The sequence below is a fragment of the Trichechus manatus genome, unplaced genomic scaffold (genome assembly GCF_000243295.1).
Source record: "Trichechus manatus latirostris isolate Lorelei unplaced genomic scaffold, TriManLat1.0 scaffold00250, whole genome shotgun sequence".
In the NCBI taxonomy this organism is placed as follows: domain Eukaryota; kingdom Metazoa; phylum Chordata; class Mammalia; order Sirenia; family Trichechidae; genus Trichechus; species Trichechus manatus.
Genome location: NW_004444186.1, coordinates 901,235 through 919,375, shown reverse-complemented (window position 1 = coordinate 919,375; position 18,141 = coordinate 901,235). Strand labels below are relative to the sequence as shown.

Sequence of the window (18,141 nt, the reverse complement as noted above, 5' to 3'; positions counted from 1 at the left end):
AAAGAGGGCTTTGTTTTTTAGGCACAGTTGTTTGAGTAAAGATTTTTAAGGAGAATAACTAGCTTTTCGTTTCCAGTAGTTAGAAAGAGATATCTTACTAAAAGCTTACACTTTAGTGGACATTTTAAGTTTCTGTGTGAATAGATTTCCCACTTCCTAGGAAAGCATGGTGACAGGAAGTTTCTGTTATATTTTATTTTCCAAAAGCTAGGGATGACGGTCACATTGGTTGCACAAGGGGGAGGAAGTCTGAGGCTTGCTCTGAATGACACAGATTTCCTACAGTTCATGGGTCTCTTCCACAACATTCACGCACGCACGCACACGCACGCACACGCACGCACGCACGCACGCACGCACGCACGCACGCACGCACGCACACGCACACACGCAGAGGCTGAGGCCAGAAATGACGTGGATGATACTGGTTGGATAGACTGTCCTCATCCCAGAAAGGGGGAGAGGGGTTTGCTAGACCTGGGTCCCCTTCTGGTCCAAGGTCAAGGGGAGAACAAACTTGATTCCCTCTCAAGCGGTCATATTCCTCTTATTATTTTTCTTCCTAATTCCCAAAAGCCTGAGCCGCCCCCCCCACTCCCCACCCCCCCAAAAAAAAACACTGATTGCTTTCTGGTCAGTTCCAGCTCATGACGAGCCTGTGCGTGTCGGAGTAGAACTGCGCTCCACAGCGTTTTAAAAACTGTGACCTTTTCGAAGCAGATCACCAGGCTTTTCTTCTGAGGCACCTCTGGGTAGATTCAAACCCACCAACCTGTCAGTTAGTAGAGTGCGTAATTGTTTGCTCCATCCAGGGACTCCATGGTCTGACTAGGCTGACATAAATGATGTTCTACAGGATTGCTAGGGAACCAGGACACGTGGACTCTAGTCCTACCCTTCTTTTCTAAGCTTTGGTTTCCCTCTCTGTAAAATGGGAAATATTAAATCTGCCTTTTTCAGTATCCTGAAGCCAAGTGAACACCAAGAGAAGAAAATGCTCAGATGTTCTGGAGAAAGGACGCGTAGAAGTGAAAAGGGGGGTGGTTTCCCCTGCTTGTGCACCATTAGGGCTCTTTGGGGGCCTGGGCGGATGATTGCAGGAAACTTTCAGCTCTTTACAGTAAAAGCAGTTTGTTGAGAATTGCCCCATGAGAGAGTCTGGATGCATCACGGCTGGATGAGTAAGAGGGGAGGCATCCTTTAAAGATGTTCTGTGGACATCAGTGTAACTCAGCAGATGACGGATCAGATGTTTTAACTGCGTGTGGAGTTGGTGCCGTCTGCCGAGTCAGCATGTTAAGTGAAGGGCCTGTCATTCAGGTTGGTTTGAGGCTCAGCTGGGCGTCCTCGTAGTTCGAAGACGTAGATTGGCTAGACAAATAGTTAGTTTTTGCTCCTTAAGCGGAGTGCCTTGATGGATCTGAGCTGATATTCTGATCTCACTTGGTTAATGATGACCTGCCATTCTCGATCTGCCTTACACAGTTTATCCGAGGAAGATTCCCCATCTGCCTTTTCACTCCAGCTTGATTTGTTTTGTTCTCTCTTTAGTACGTAAGCTGGCACCTAACGAATTTCCTCACAAACTCTACGTCCAGAATTATACATCGGCTGTGCCAGGCACCTGCCTGACCATTCGGAAGTGGCTTTTTACAACAGAAGAAGAAATCCTCTTAAATGACAATGACCTCGCCGTTACCTACTTCTTCCATCAGGTGGGTGAACTGGTCTTCCTGCAAAGCACTGATTTCTTTTCCTAGTGGCATGTCGTGGGTAATTTGCCAGTTGAGTGTGGACACTTAGGTAATAAGGTGCCGTGCTCCCGGGTCTTAGGTAACGCTTGTAAAATATTCTGTCCCATTTCACAAAGGATAAATAACTTTATAAAAGTGAAGATATCCTGGAGTTTAAAAAATATTATTATTACTTTTAACAATAAAATGAGCATTATGGCTGTGTACATACATACAGGCAGGAAATAGTTCCACAGGGTTTATTATGAAAAACAGTAGTTGCCCCACTTACCCTCGTCTCTTTCCATGGGCAGTCACTTTCACTTCATTTTTGGTTGTTGCTTGGTTGGTTTGGTTTGGTTTGGTTAGGTATTTACCTTCCTGTCTCTATGATAACTTGGTTGCATTGCTGCTACTTGATTTTCCAGATGCAAGCAGCATCTCTTAGTTGCCCACAAGAGCAGATGAGGCTTTAGCTGGCTTTCCTCTCCCGCTCTCACGCGTACCCATACCTTTTTCATCTTCCTTATCCTCTTAATATAGTGAAATTGTCATATTTGTGAGGTCAGTATTCAGTGTTTACATTATTCAAGTCTGTGAATAGTGAACTTCACAGCAGAGCCGTACAGTAAACACTTCCTTCCTGACGTTTCATTTTCCCTGTTAATTATCACCCTCCTTTTCATTTGCTTGGTTTTCATGTCCTCGTAGTTACCTTAGCTCCAGACTCTTCACCAGTTGTCGACATCTGCTCTAAAGACAGTCAGACGCATCGGATACTCCGTCAGTCCCCACTGTCTGCAGCAGTTTCTCGGGGAGCCGTCCACTGGTGCACAGCTGTCATTCTGGGATCACCTTTTCTGTCACCGTCTCCTGTCTGGGATTTCCAGTGTTAGCGTACATGTCTTCTTTTTCTTGCTTATTTTGGTGAAACACATTCTCAGAGCTTCTTGGGAGAGGGTGCATGGGAAATAGTGTTTTTAAATCCTGACTGTCTAAAGGTACCTTTATTCTGTCTTCACATTTGATAGATTTTAGGGTTGGACGTAGAGATTTAGGTTGAAAATTATTTTCCCTCAAAAGTTTTAAGGAATTGCTACATTATCTTTTTAGCACCCAGTGTTGCTGTTAAGAAATCAAGAGTCGTTCTGATTCTGATACCTTTATATGGGACCTTTTTTTCCCTTTGGGAAGCTTGTAAGATCTGTTTTGTCTCCAGTGGTCTCAAATTTCACAATGATGTGCCTTGCTGAGGGTCTGTTTTCATCTATTACTCTGGGCCCTCTATGGGAAATTTGTGTCTTTCTGATCTGGCAAATTCTGTTGAATTACTCAATTGACAATTTCCTCTTTCATTTTTTGTTCTCTCTTTTTGGAACTTCTGTTATTCTGACATGGGCCTTCTTGGTCTGCCCCAGTTTTTCTTGTTTCTCACATTTTAAATTTCTTTTTCTTTTTGTTCTGCTTTCTGGAACATTCACTCAGATTTATCTCCTGGTGCTTCTATTGAATTTTGTACGTGTGCTATTATATTTTTAATTTCCAGAGGCTTTCTTTGGTTCCGTGAGTGTTCTTTTATTGCAGAATATTCCGTTCTTGTTTTGTGGTTATAATATTCTTTCTTAACTTTCCATGGAGATTAAAAATAGTAGTTTTTTTAAAGATGGGTTTTCTTGTCCCTGCATAGTCTATCTCCTTTCTTGTTTTTATTGTTTGCTTGTTTCTTTTCTCTCTGCTGTTCATGTTAGGGGCTCTCTGCTAACACAGTTGTCTGCTCACAGTTAAGACTGGGAGGCTGCAGAGCTGATTGTAGCTCAGATGTGAGTGGACCTTACTGACTGAGCTTCACTGTGGACAGACCAGATCTCCAGTCTCCACTGGCACTGAGGTGGCAGTCATCTGGCTCCAGGGAGTGGAGGGGAGAGCGTCTGAGAATTCGGCTGCTTCTTCAATAGGCTTTCAGTAAATCCTCCTTATTTTAGCCACCCCCCCCCACCGCCCACCTCTTCTAGGTGACCACCAGTGCCACCCATCTTCCTGGGTCTTTTGGGAATTTTGTGGTGTAAATTGGAGTGGTCCACCACTTTCCCCATCATCAGTTTAACCAAACCAAAAACCAAACCCATCACTGTCTAGTGGATTCCAACTGATAGTGACCCTGTAGGACAGAGTGGAACTGCCCCATAGGGTTTCCAGGGAGCAGCTGGTGGATTTGAACTGCCGACTTTTTGGTTAGCAGCCGAGCTCTTAACCACTGCGCCACCAGGGCTCTGCTGTCAGTTTAGACATCAGTGTTTTAGGTTTTCTAAATTACTACCCATCCATCTGCATTCTGGATTCCAAAATTTTATTCTAGTTGTTTCTTCCCATTCTCCCTGGTCTTGTGGGTTTATTCCTTTAAAAAAAAAAAAAAGAAATCCCTCTATGGACATTTTAGTGGGGTTTTAGGAGGAAGTAGAAGTAGACGCTCATTTTTAACCTGCCGTCCCCACCTGGAAGTCTTCTTTTATGATCTTTTCCTGTAAGTATTTACACTGAAATCCGGCACTAGGTCTTTATACGGATGTGTAATTTTTACAGAGTTACAATCCTAATGTAGGGATCATTTTGGAATTTTTTTTCCTTTTTTAATTACCTGTAAAATTCTTTTCTATTTCATTCATAGCTGAATTAACGTACTATGTGTTATTTAATCATTCCATTTTATTAGTTCCAGAGTGTTTTTTGAGTGTGATTATAAATGGTGCTGTTGTGAATTTTTATAATTTTACTTTGTGTACGTGTTTTTCTTCTGAAAAAGTTCTTGTTCTCCTGGTGTTTTGTTGTGTTGGACGGTTGCTGTCCGTTGACTCTTGGTCTTGAACTTTGATCCCTATAGGTCATTCTTACAGATATTTATTCCTTTTTTTATCTTAGTGTTACTGATTTTTGTTTTAACATTTTATATAATAGTAATTATCTTTTCCTTTGTAATTTCTGTTGCTTCACTTATCAGTACACTTTCTCTCCTCAATAGTAAGTATGAGTGGGCTATTGTTTTTAATTTCCAATATTTTATTTTTTATATTTAATACTTCAGTCTACATGGGGTTTATTGTGGTCTATGGTATGAAAGTTTGGTCTAAGTTAAATTTTCTCTGTTTTGCTTCCTAGATATATTGTGGCCCAGCAGAATGATTCATTTTCCTAATGTTGTATATGCTTAACTTGCCTTTTATTAAATTTGTTTTTATATATTGGCTATATTTTGGGTCTCTGTTCTATTAATCTGTGTTTCTATTTTTGACTCAGTACTCCCTTTTGAATATTGTTGCTTTATAATGCATTTAGTATTTGGTAAATCTAAAGCCGTCTTCTTTTAAAGGCTTGATATTCTTGCCCATTGTGTTTTACGAATAGTTTTTAACCCATTTCATGTTTTATGAAGTGTCCTATTACTGTTCTTACTGGAATTTTGTTCAATTAGTAATTTAACTTGAGAAGAATCACTGTCTTTATTAAGTGTAGATTCCCTACTAGGTGTGTAATGTTCCTGTTTTATTCAGCCCCTCTTTTGTTTCTCTGAATAAAGCTCTGTAGTTCTGTGTTTTGCTTATGCCCCCCCGGAATTAATTCCCACTTATGTGATATTTTTATTACTACTGTGAATAGAGTATTTTTTCCTTTGTCTTATTGGAATGGAAAAATCATGAGCTAGGAGTCAGAGTATCTGGTTCAAGTACAAGCTCTACATTGGGTAAATCCTTAGCATAGCCTTGCTGAGGTCTGTCTTCTGATCTGTTAAAGGGGAATAATAGTACCTCACAGTTTTTTTGTTTTGTTTTTTGGGGGGGAGTTTAAATAAGTATAGAAATTTAAATGAGGCAGAGCATGTGGAATTGATTTTTGAATTATAAAGCTATAAGACAACAAAGGTCGAGTATTTAGATATCTAGCAAAGCTTTTACTTTTGTAGCCGTCTCTTGTACCCAGCAACTCTTTTGAAGACAGATGATTGCTCAGATGATCCTTTGGTCGACTAGTAAACAGTTGTATCTTTTGGAAAATAATATTACATTTTTTCCATTATTAAGTTTTAGGTATTTTTTATATCATATTTTGATAATGGCAATATCTAATGCTGCCGTATTTCACCAGTTCTAAGATGTCATTGATTGTACGGCCCACCATGCTGCCTACTCCTAAGAAAGACAAAAAGCCCGACAGTTAAACTGACACGTTGTTGATTGTAAGATGCATCCCCGTTTCAGAGATGTTAAAACGTGCAGCTTAGAATTGATGAAATATTAGATAATAATGATAAAGAGCCTTTTTCTTAAAAAAATTAATAAAGTCGAAATTCATGGTAGAATATGTTTAAATTTTGGCCACACCTAACAGACTGAACACACACATTTAAGCTGCCCCTTCCTGAAAGCTCCCTAAAATAACGGTAATGGATTTTAAAAGGCATAAACCCACGAAGACAGAGAGAGACGAGAAGGGAGGCCACAGCAGATGACAAGTGTCAGCAGTTTGACCTAAGAATGAATGTTTAAGTGACTTGAGAGGGTTTGGGTGTTTTGAACGGAGCCCTGATGGGCGCTGATGAAAGCACTTGGCTGCTAACCAAAAAGAAGCAGACCGCCACATCCTTCTCGCGAGGGACGGCCGGTCGGTTCCTTCTGCCGACCCTTAATCGCTGAGCCATCAGGGCTCCCTTTCCATAAAAACCCTATGGGGCAGTTCTACTCTGCCCTGTGGGGTCGCCGTGAGTCCAGATCGACTTGACAGCAACAGTTTTTAATGTAAATTGGCCCGTACTCATGAAACGAGGCCAAAGCGCAGGTTACCCAAGTTGGCAGTCTTCTGATGAAGGTTCCATGGGACCTCTGCCTGGTGCCTGCACGGTTATCCTTGCAGTAACTCACTGAGCTTAGATTCTGAGTGGCCTGGACAAGTGATGATATTTGCTCTGTTTTTGTTGGTTGGTTTCTCTCAAAGATCTGTTTTCCCTTCTGTTAGATTTTTCAAGTTTTTCTTGGGGTGGGAAAGGGGTTGAGTGAAGCCAGGAAGGGTATGCATATCTCATAGACCTGATCCAGGAGGAGTTTAGAAGTAGCATATCGTATCTAGGTACCTTCGTGCCCGTATGGAGGCCTCTCGGGTTTGTTTCCCTCACCGTCTCAGATTTGTCACTTCCTCTCTCCCCATTGCTATCATCCTAGTTTTAAGGCCTTGTTTCGCGTCATGCGTCAGCTACCACAGCATCATTGGTCTCTTTTATTTCATTCCCTTCTGAACGTAATTCATTTGGCACTCAGATTCATTTCAGTCTTTCTTTAGAAGAACGATTTCTTGACGCTTATTTTAGCTCCCGGCTGTCTGTCTTGTTACGTCTAATCTCTGTACCTGTTTTTAGGATCCTCTGCCCTCTGTCGTTAACCTGCCATCCAGCATCGTCTTCCACTGTCCCTGGCCTGCACCCTTTATTCAGAGTAGACATAGCTGTCTCCTGGCTGTATACAAGCTGAAACCCGATCCTGTGTCCCGACTTCAGCTTGTAGTTTCTCGTATTCAGCCCAGCCTCCAGGGCGCAGCCAAGGCTTCCCTGGTCACTGTTGTCACCAGGAGGCTCTCCTGTTCTGACTGTAGCATGCCACTTACTGTCTGCACCGCACGTTTTTGCTACATCATTATGTACCTTTAACACAGTATCGTATGCTGCCTTTCATTGTTCTCTGATTGTTTCACATGCATAGATTAACCAGAGTTTAAGTCTCTAAGCACCAGAAACCATATCCCTCACGCAGTGCCTGGAACTATCGTTAGCACATTGCAGACACTCCTTAAATGCTAGTTATTCCAGGTACATCCATGTGGCAGAGCTCACTGACAAGGATGATGTTAGTCTGAAAGTGAATCTGTGTCTTTTTATTGTTGGCGAGAACTTACTTGATAATGATTTTTACCTTCCTTTCTTCCCTGCCTTTGTTTTGGTAACAGGCTGTCGATGACGTGAAGAAAGGTTATATCAGAGCAGAGGAAAAGTCCTACCAGTTACAGAAGCTGTACGAACAAAGGAAAATGGTCATGGTAGGTTTACATTCCCTGTAGCCCTTTCAGAAACCCTGGCGGCGCAGTGGTTAAGAGCTGCGGCTGCGAACCAAAAGGTCGGCAGCTTGAATCCACCAGGCGCTCCTTGGAAACTCCATGGGGCAGTTCTGCTGGGTCCTGTGGGGTCGCTATGAGTTGGAACCCACTCGACGGCAGCAGGTTTACGGCCCGTTTTAAAAATGCTCCTTGTTTTCCTTTGAAACCTGTTGTTCAGTTGTTTTCAAACGTGTTGCAACCTGGTCAGTGGCTTCACTAATAAAAAAAGTGGGGAGAGGGTTCAGAGTCAGTTGTGTTCATTTATCACACAGAGAGCTCATACTGCTGTACGCAGGCATGTAACTTTATTAATAATAACCAAACAGTATTCTTCTGATAAACAAAAATGTGTTAAAACAAAAGATGTGCAAAGCATTATAATATAATAAAGATAAAATTTTGTGAGAACTGATATTTAGATTTTTTACATTAGAAATTATTTTAGTTGTGATTTAACAATAGCAGAATCATTTGTTTTTATGGCTTCTCTTTCTGCACATGCTTAAACATCCGTGCTCAATAGTGCTTTTGATTACAACAGCTGTGCCGTTGGATTCTATAGCTCCTAGCCACATGCTATTTAAATTTAAATTAAATAAAACTTAAAATGCAGTTCCTCTGATGCACTGGCTACGTTTCAAGCGCTGAGTAGCCACGTGTGGCTAAACCAAAAAAAAAAAACAAAGACAAACCCATTGCCGTTGAGTCAGTCGGACAGTGCAGATACAGAACATTTTTGTCATGGCAGAAAGTTCTGCTGGACGGGGCTGCCTGGAGTGTTCTTTAGATGTTTTAAAATTAGTTTCCAATCTGTATCTGCCATAAATACAGGGATAGAAATTATCAAAAATAAATTTGTAGAGAACGTTTACAAAAACTTTCACTCACAGCATTTTTAAATTTCTCTCTTGGAAAATTTACATATAGTTGAAATTTTTACAATTAAAATGTTTCATGATTTCACACAAGGCATTGGCAGTGATTCTGATAGGTCTCTCAAATTTCTTTTGTAACTTCTGTGCAGTTTTTATCAGGGAATTTCATCCATTTAAATTAATTGGATTGGAGTAAGAATGCAAACAAGTCAGCCATTGAATTTAGCCCATAATCTCTTGTCTAGGTAGGAGAGTTATTTTGCAACTTAAATGATGAAAAGTAATAAATCTCTGTGCTTTAGAAAGTCGCCGAAGACCAGGGAACCGTCTTATCTATGTTCTGCATGTCATCAGACTAAAATAAACAATGCAGAAATCTTTTAAATATCGTTAACTATGGGTAGTATTTTAGCTAAGGGAATTGTACTATGTGAAGACAGAATTCTAGTTATTTATTTATTTACTTTTGAGACAGAATTTTAAAACTCCACTTCATGGGTTAAGACAACGACGTTAGTACGTGATTCTGACTAACACATCTGCATCTTTCTGGTGAAAAAGGCCAACCCAGCCCCATCAGGCTCTACAGTAGTCCTTTGCCTTTGCCAAAACCAGCAGTCTTCCTGTTCGTGAAGAGATAACAAAAATCAAAGTAATTGCAGAAGGGCTTTTAATACACCGATGTGGAACACATAGTGGTTTTTCTGCACATATTGTCCTCCAAACGTACCATCTTCCGTGTATGCACTCAACAGAAAAGTACTTGTTCAGCGCCAGGTGTTTGCCAGGCACAGAGCAGGGCGCTAGAGGAACACATGGGTTAGGGTTGTTCTGTGGTGAAATGTAGGAAATCTGAATTTGACAAGCACAGTAATCTATTATGAAATTATTTTTAGGCTCGAGTTCATGTGTTATAATCACTCAGTTAAGAACTAGAGTGCAGCTGGTAATGCTGGTATGGTTTCCCATGGGTCGTTGGAATTGAGTATAAAATATGCTTAAACATTTATGGAATTCTACTGACTTGAAACCCTTGTGTCAGGGTATGTCTGTAACCAAACCACACCAGACCAGTTGCCGTGGAGTCGATTCCGACTCATAGCGACCCTATAGGACAGAGTAGAACTGCCCCATACATAGGGCTTCCAAGGAGCGGCTGGTGGATTCAAACTGCCAACCTTTTGGTTAGCAGCCGAGCTCTTCACCAGTGCACCCCCAGGGCTCCCATACAAACAAGAGATTTGGTGTAAATCATGTTTTTCTTACGCTGGAGTGGCCTGGTTTTGCCGTTATTGAACCAACACATAAGGAGTTCTATGTTAGTGTTCCTCAACATAATTTTTACTGATTTCACACAAAGCAGTGTGTGTGAAGGCCAGTGTTTCTCAAATCATGCTCCTCAGTCCACCTATACCAGGGTCACTTGTGAAGCCTGTTTAAAATGCATTGTGTCCTAAGCCAGACTCTCTGGAGGCAGGACCTAGGTGTCTTTAGTTTTATAAAGCCCCCTGGTGATTCTGAAACTTTAGGTGCCTCAGAATCACTGCTCTAGGTAGTTGGCTTGCAAGGTTCCTCTTAAGCCCGTATTTCCATTGTAGACCTGGTTTGACCCTTGGCAGGTTATTTGGGAGAGCAGAGCGGTCCCCAGAGTGGACCTTCACCCATTCACCCGAGTGTTCTGCTCTGTTAAGCACTGAGCTTTTGCTTCAGTAACTGTCCTGTTCCAGTACTTACTTGCCTTGCTGGGTACTGAACATCTCTGTAAGATGCCCCATGCTTTCCCTTTCCTCATCTCTGGCCTCATGGGGACTACCAGCTAAGTGGTCTGTGAGTCAAGGAAGGTAATTCAGGAAACATATATAGCTATTCAAACTTTATATGAAAGGAGAATGAACATGATAATTTTGTGTTTTAAACATATATCCAGACACCTGTGTGTGTGTGTGTGAATATGTTTGAAAACAAAAATTCATTTGTCTTTTGGAAATTGTGGATTTATGTAAAATTTTATATGTTTCTTCTCTTTGGCTTGGTGCAGACCCAGAGAATGTAGGGGTTGCCCACTTAAAGCCAAGCTATACTGCCCAGTCTGAGACTCTGAAAACCTGAGTCTCCCCAGTCAATGACTTTTACCTCTTCTCACCTCACCAAGGCCACAGATGCCTTTGGTTTTCGTTCGGGTTATTTTTAGAACTTACGTCATTAGGAAGTCGCCTGAAGGTCCTTTGCTTTCAGAGACTAACATCCTTGAATGTGAAGGGGCTAATCAGCCTGATTCAGAGGGAAGGAGAAGTCATATAGGACGTGCCTGGTACTGTTCTAGGCACTTCACATCCCGTCTCATTTTCTCCTCCTAGCAGCCATGACAGAGAAGTGGAGTCTGAGAGGTTAGATTTTGCCCAGGTCGCATAGCTTGTCAGAAATGGAACTAGGATTTGGAAATGAGATTTGAACCCATTTCTACCTGGCTCCAGTGCATAGGCTTTTCCTTATGTCAGGGAAGAGAGGGTGGCAAGAGTCCTTTATTTCCAGACTGCGTAGGGAGCCCCCAGGTAGAGTTACTTACTCAGTGTCTCAAAGCTAGTTAAAATATGCAGAGCTCCACGTCTCTTCTGATCCCTTTTCCTGCTTTTGTAGGCGTGTTTCTCTCTTAAAAAATATACGTATACGGTAAAACTCCCAGTGAGGAATATGGCAGAAATAGTTTTCAAAACAGTAGAGGTACCTCTCAAAGAAGAGAACTGTCGATAAACATACTGTATGCCAGCCTTTTTCACTGAAGGATGAGAGCAGAACTGGTCTCGAGGCCTGAGACACCCACCGGGATTTGCAGAGGTGGTAAGCAGCTCTGAGCAGAATCGGCCTCTTAAACCGACGAGCGTGTCGGGAGAGACGAGCGTGTCGGGAGAGACGAGCGTGTCGGGAGACCGCCGTGGCTGAGTGCCAGAGGCCTGGTTGCGGGGCACTCTTCTTCCTCTTTTGGCATTTTATTGTGGAAAGTTTCAAATACATAAAGAAGTTGAAAGGACAGTACGGTTAGCCCCCATGCACATGTTACCCAGCTCCAAGGGCTATCCACTCTCTGCCATTCCTGTTTCATCTATCTCTCACACATGCTCTTGTCCCCCTGGAGTTGTTAATTTCCAGGTACACCATCTCACAGGGTGTCCCTGAGAGAGACATCTGGTTGAGCCCTCTGGCCAAGGCTTACTGATCTTTAAAGTTCTATTTTAGAGCTGTCATTTATCAGGAGTCCTGGGTGGTACAAACAGTTAATGCACTCGGCTGCTAACAGAAAGGTTGGAAGTTCAAGTCCACCGACAGGCACCTTGGAAGGAAGGCCAGGTGATCTACTTCCCCAAAATCAGGCATTGAGAACCCTGTAGAGCACAGTTCTACTCTGACACACACGGGGTCGCCATAAGTCAGAATCGACTAGATGGCAACTGGTTATTCCTTATTAAATGCCTGATATGTAGTGAGTACTCTGCTAAATGTTTTATATTGAATGTTCGCTAGTAGCCCTGGGAGGTAGGTGTTGTTCTTTCCCATTTTGAAGAGGAAACTAAGGTTCCTGGCATTAAGTAAATTGACCTGCATTCAAGTAACTTGCCCAAGGGTGCAGTTAGCAAGTGACAGGGCCAGGACTCAGGCCCAGGCCATTCTGGGATCAAGCTCGTAAACCATCCTCTGTATACTGCTTCCTGTCCCGCTGCTTGTTCTAACCCCAGAAGAGTTCTCTTTTGTACTGTCCACCCCAGTCACATTTACTAAAGCGTAGGAGCCAGGGATTTCTTTTTGTTCATAATGCTGATAGCAGGATCGGCAGCATCCACATTTACCGCTGATATAGGAAGGACGATCAAAAAGGAAGGAGGGATGGGATTGATAGGAGGGAAGGGTGGGATAGATAGGAGGGAGGAGTGGGGTAGAGAGGAGGGAGGGGTGGGATAGAGGGGAGGGAGGGGTGGGATAGAGAGGAGGGAGGGGTGGGGTAGATAGGAGGGAGGGGTGGGATAGAGAGGAGGGAGGGGCGGGATTGATAGGAGGGGGAGGTGAGAGGTGATGAAGTGCTGTGGCACTAGGAGCCTCCCTCCTGAGTTCGCCCTGTCCCTGTGTTCTTTGTTGCCCTTAGAGTTTTTCATCTTCAGAGTTGCTGTTATTTGACCTAAACAGACATACCGAGGAGGGAAGGGAGAGCGGGGTGTGATTTCCCTGGGCCCGTGAGTCTCCTCGGACAGCTTTTGCTGGCAGAGCTGTGGTCTCAGGTGCCGTTCATGGACAGCAGAGCCTTGAGTTGCCAGTGTCCTTTTTGTTCCTGTGTCCCGTCCTCTCTTCTCTCTTGGGAAGACAGAAGGCAGCTTCCATGTATCCTAAACACCCTGCGCATCCAGTAGAAGTCAGCTGGGGGGCTGTGCCTTTGTCTTCTCTCCAGCACCCTGCCCGCATTCCCAGGGCGCCCTCTTCTTCCTGTATAGAGGCCCAAGGCTATTTGCTTGTTTCCCAGGCAATCCCTGAGAGGAAACCAGGTCAGAGTCCATGAATCTTAATTTTTCCCCCTTATTTTCCTTTTCCTATTTCTTCTATACTCTTCTGCACGTTCCTTCATTTACTCTCTCCTCTTTCAGTTCGAAAGAGTAACAGCCGTCCAGCCTTAACTGTGGAGGAGGGACAGATTGGAGCTAGATTCAGTGGTTGAGAGACATCTCTCCGTTAGTCTGGTAGCAGCATGCCTGTGAGGGCCATTTGTGTCCCTTGAGTTTGGTCCAGATGCTTCTTAAGGGACACATGCTGGGGCAGACCCAGGGGACACTGGGGCTGCTCTGAGGACTGGTTGGTGACGGTGAAAGGCACACTGGCCCGGAAATTAGATCTGGGTCCCCCTCCTGGTTGTGCCGCTTATTATTACCTGTAACCACAAGCAATTCTCGTAACTGCTCTGAGTTTCTGTAACAGGACTAGCTTTTAAGGTCTCTTTCAGTTTTAACGTTTTACGAATCTGAGGTTTGGGGAGCTCAATGTCACCGAGATCATTGTGACTGCTGACTGGAGGAGAGAAGGGGGGAAACAGCACCTCCCTCTCCACAATTATTAGGCTGGATTAGATCGCCGTCCCTTAGGTACAGTGAAAGTAGAGGGCCGGAAAGTGACATCCTGACTTTTCCTGTCTAGGCCTGGGAGGCTGGGTTACAGCGTCTCTCCTGGCTTCACGTGTGTATCTTTTTTTCAGGGGGTTGGAAGTAGGAAAGCAGAAGTTGGTAGTGGGATAAAGGATTGTCTGAGTCCTGTCCCAGCATAGGGTTGGGCGTGAGACCAGAAGCAAGGTTTCAGGTTGTTGGGTGAGAGGATTCTCGTTTTCTTTCTCTTGTAGCATCTCAGCAGCTTTTCACTGGGGTTTAGTTCCATATAACACTGTTTCCCCTTTGTTTTTGCCTAGTACCTGAACATGCTAAGGACTTGTGAGGGCTACAATGAAATCATCTTCCCCCACTGTGCCTGTGATTCCAGAAGGAAGGGGCACGTCATCACAGCCATCAGCATCACGCACTTTAAGCTGCACGCCTGCACTGAAGAAGGACAGCTGGAGGTGGGGGTTCAGCATGGGGCCGGGGGGCTGGGGAGCGGGCCCGGAGCACCGGGGGTGCTTAGGTACCTGCTCACTTGTGTGGTTTAGTCCCTCTGGAGGGAGATGAAATGAAAACCGTTCTGACTGGGGTAGACCAGTAGGCTCTGGAGCCACACCCATGCTCAGCTTCATCGGCTCCTCCCACTGACATTTATTCTTTGCCACAGTCATTTCCCTGAAACGATGCAGACGTCTTCTCCATTCGTTTCCTCCTGCCGCCTGGCCTAGAACCACCTTGCGTAAGCTCCCCAGCACTCCCACGCGCACTCTAGACCTGACACTCATGTTCTCGGTTGTTCAGAACCAGGTAATAGCATTTGAATGGGATGAGATGCAGCGATGGGATACAGATGAAGAAGGAATGGCCTTTTGTTTTGAGTACGCACGCGGAGAGAAGAAGCCCCGATGGGTTAAGATCTTCACACCCTACGTGAGTGGTAGATGGGAACGCATGCCTGCGGAATGAGGGTTGAGAGTTCTCCATAAGCCAGATACATACATGGAGAGAGAGAGGGGAGGGGGGTAGCCGTTGTCCTGAGATCTGAGCCTGTTTGAGTCTTAGAGCCCCAGGTTCATTTATCTTTCCCATAGGCCCAGCTAGTATTGGCAATTTCACATCCCCTTTGGCTCGCAGTTACCACTAGAAGGAGCCAGAGAATAGTAGATAAGCCGGGCCTTGCAGTGGTAGTCAGGCTTTTCTGTTGGCTGAGCGAGCTTGGCAGATGGGGTGACTGAGGGCAGGAGATCCTGGGCCTGGGCCTGTGGTGCCTGGCCCTGCGGTGCCTGGCCTTGAGAAGTCAGTGAGTGCTGCTACTTCTTTTTCAGTTCAATTACATGCATGAATGCTTTGAGAGGGTGTTCTGCGAGCTCAAGTGGAGAAAAGAGGTAATTCTAAACGGTTCTTGCACTGACGTTTTTATCGTTTTTTGTTGTTGTTTGTTTAAAGTTTATAGGCCTGCGGCAAAATACCTGAGACCCTCACCTCCATTTCTGCCTGTCTAGGAGTATTAGTTAGGGACTGGTTACCCCATGTGACCCGGGACATTCTTCAGAGAGATTGGTCTCCGGCTGGTGACCACTGTATATCAAAAAGTCCTGCTTCTTCCCTTGTCTAGAGGGTGGGCATTGGCTGTAGGCGATCCCGTCTGTCCTGGCATCATGGATCCTCCTCTGCCTGTCTTTTTTTTTTTTTTTTTAATCAAATCACCCTCCAGAAGGGCAGCGTCCTGGTCCAGAGGGCAGCTGTCCTCAGGTTTAGCCGTTCTGACTGGAGCAAGTCATGACAGAAGCTTCTAGGTTCATCAAGAGTGTATATGTGCAGAAAACCCCAAAGCATCCACAGGAAAACTACTGCAACCAACAGAAGATTTCAGCAAAGTATCAGGATACAAGATAAACATACAAAAATCAGTTGGATTCCTCTATACCAACAAAGAGAACTTTGAAGAGGAAATCACCAAATCAGTACCATTTACAGTAGCCCCCAAGAAGATAAAATACTTTGGGATAAATCTAACCAGAGACGTAAAAGACCTATACAATGAAAACTACAAGACACTACTGCAAGAAACCAAAAGAGACCTGCATAAATGGAAAACCATACCTTGCTCACGGATAGGAAGACTCAACATTGTGAAAATGTCAATTCTACCCAAAGCGATCTACAGATAGAATGCAGTCCCGATCCAAACTCTAATAGCACTTTTTAATGAGATGGAGAAACAAATCACCAACTTCATATGGAAACGGAAGAGGCCCTGGATAAGTGAAGCATTACTCAAGAAGAAGAACAAAGTGGGAGGCCTCACACTGTCTGATTTTAGAACCTATTATACCACCACGGTATTTCAAAACAGCCTGGTACTAGTACAATAACAGACACACAGACCAGTAGAACAGAATTGAGAATCTGGACATAAATTCATCCACCTATGAGCAGCTGATATTTGACAAAGGCCCAAAGTCCGTTAATTGGGGAAAAGACAGTCTCCTTAACAAATGGTGCTGGCATAACTGGATATCCGTCTACAAAAAACTGAAACAAGACCCATACCTCACAGCGTGCACAAAAGCTAACTGAAAATGGATCAGAGACCTAAATATAAAATTGAAAACGATAAAGACCGTGGAAGAAAAAGTAGGGACAACGCTAGGAGCCCTAATACATGGCATGAACAGAATACAAACCATAAGTAACAATGCACAAACACCCACAAGGGAAACTAGGTAACCGGGAGCTCCTAAAAATCAAACATTTATGCTCATCCAAAGACTTCACCAAAAGAGTCAAAAGACAACCTACAGACTAGGAAAAGACTTTCGGCTATGACAAATCCAATCAGCATCTCATCTCTAAAATCTACAAGATACCGCAAAACCTCAACAACAAAAAGACAAATAACCCAATTAAAAAATGGGCAAAGGACATGAACAGACACTTTACCAAAGAAGACATTCAGGCAGCTAACAGACAGATGAAGAAATGCTCACAATCATTAGCCATTAGAGAAATGCGAATCAAAAGTACAATGAGATACCATCTTACCTCAGCAAGGCTAGCATTAATCCAAAAAACGCAAAATAATAAATGTTGGAGAGGCTGTGGAGAGACTGGAACACTTAAACACTGTTGGTGGGAATGTAAAATGGTACAACCACTTTGGAAATCTATTTGGCGCTTCCTTAAAAAGCTAGAAATAGAAGTATCGTACCATCCAGCAGTTTTGTTCCTTGGAATATATTCTAGATAAATAAGAGCCGTCACACCAATAGATATATGCACAGCCATGTTCATTGCAGCACTGTTCACAATAGCAAAAAGATGGAAACAACTTAGGTGCCTATCAGTGGACGAATGGATAAACAAATTACGATATATTCACACAATGGAATACTGCGGAACGATAAAGAACAACGATGAATCCATGAAACAATATGGAGGAATCTGGAAGGCATTATGCTGAGTGAATTTAGTCAGTCACAAAAGGAGAAGTATAAGACCACTATTATAAGAACTCAAGAAAAGGTTTAAACACAAAAGAAAACACTCTTTGATGTTTACGAGGGTGGGGAGGGAGGGAGAGGGTTATTCACTAACTAGATAGTAGACAAGAATTATCTCAGGTGAAGGGAAGGACAGTACACACTACAGGGGAAGTGAGCACAACTGGACTAAACCAAAGCTAAGACGTTTCCTGAATACAACCAAATACTTCGAGGGACAGAGTAGCAGGGCGGGTGTCTGGGAACCATGCTTTCAGGGGACATCCAGGTCAACTGGCATAACAAGTTTATTAAGAAAATGTTCTGCATCCTACTATGTTGAGTGGTGTCTGGGGTCTTAAAAGCTAGCAAGTGGCCATCTAAGATGCATCAGTTGATCCCAACCCACCTGGAGTAAAGGAGAATGAAGAACACCAAAGTCACAAGGAAAGTATTAGCCCAAGAGATAGAATGGACCACATAAACCAAGAGACTTCATCAGCCTGAGACCAGAAGAACTAGATGGTGCCCAGCTCACCAATAACTGCCCTGATAGGGAACACAACAGAGAGTCCCTGATGACACAGGAGAAAAGTGGGGTGCAGAACTCAAATTCTAGTAAAAAGACCAGACTTAATGGTCTGACTGAGACTAGAGGAACCCCAGAAGGCATGGCCCCCAGACTGTCAACCCAGAACTAAAACCATTCCCGAGGCCAACTCTTCAGACAAAGATTAGACTGGTCTGTGGGACATAAAATGATACTCGTGAAGAGTGTGCTTCTAAGCTCAAG

At 43.6% G+C, this 18,141-nt stretch overlaps 1 protein-coding gene across 2 annotated transcripts in view; it reads left to right on the top strand.

Annotated features, from left to right (window-relative positions):
* SNX27 (sorting nexin 27) overlaps positions 1 to 18,141 on the top strand; it is a 94,719-nt gene that overhangs the window by 75,235 nt on the left and 1,343 nt on the right. Inside the window, exons 7-11 of one of the 2 annotated variants that reach the window (XM_004389535.2) lie at positions 1,552 to 1,715; positions 7,719 to 7,808; positions 14,178 to 14,327; positions 14,668 to 14,796; positions 15,192 to 15,251. In XM_004389535.2, the coding sequence (XP_004389592.1) occupies positions 1,552 to 1,715; positions 7,719 to 7,808; positions 14,178 to 14,327; positions 14,668 to 14,796; positions 15,192 to 15,251 (593 nt within the window). Of the gene's footprint in view, positions 1 to 1,551; positions 1,716 to 7,718; positions 7,809 to 14,177; positions 14,328 to 14,667; positions 14,797 to 15,191; positions 15,787 to 18,141 lie in introns of those variants that run through there. The other variant, XM_023724619.1, reaches the window with a different exon arrangement.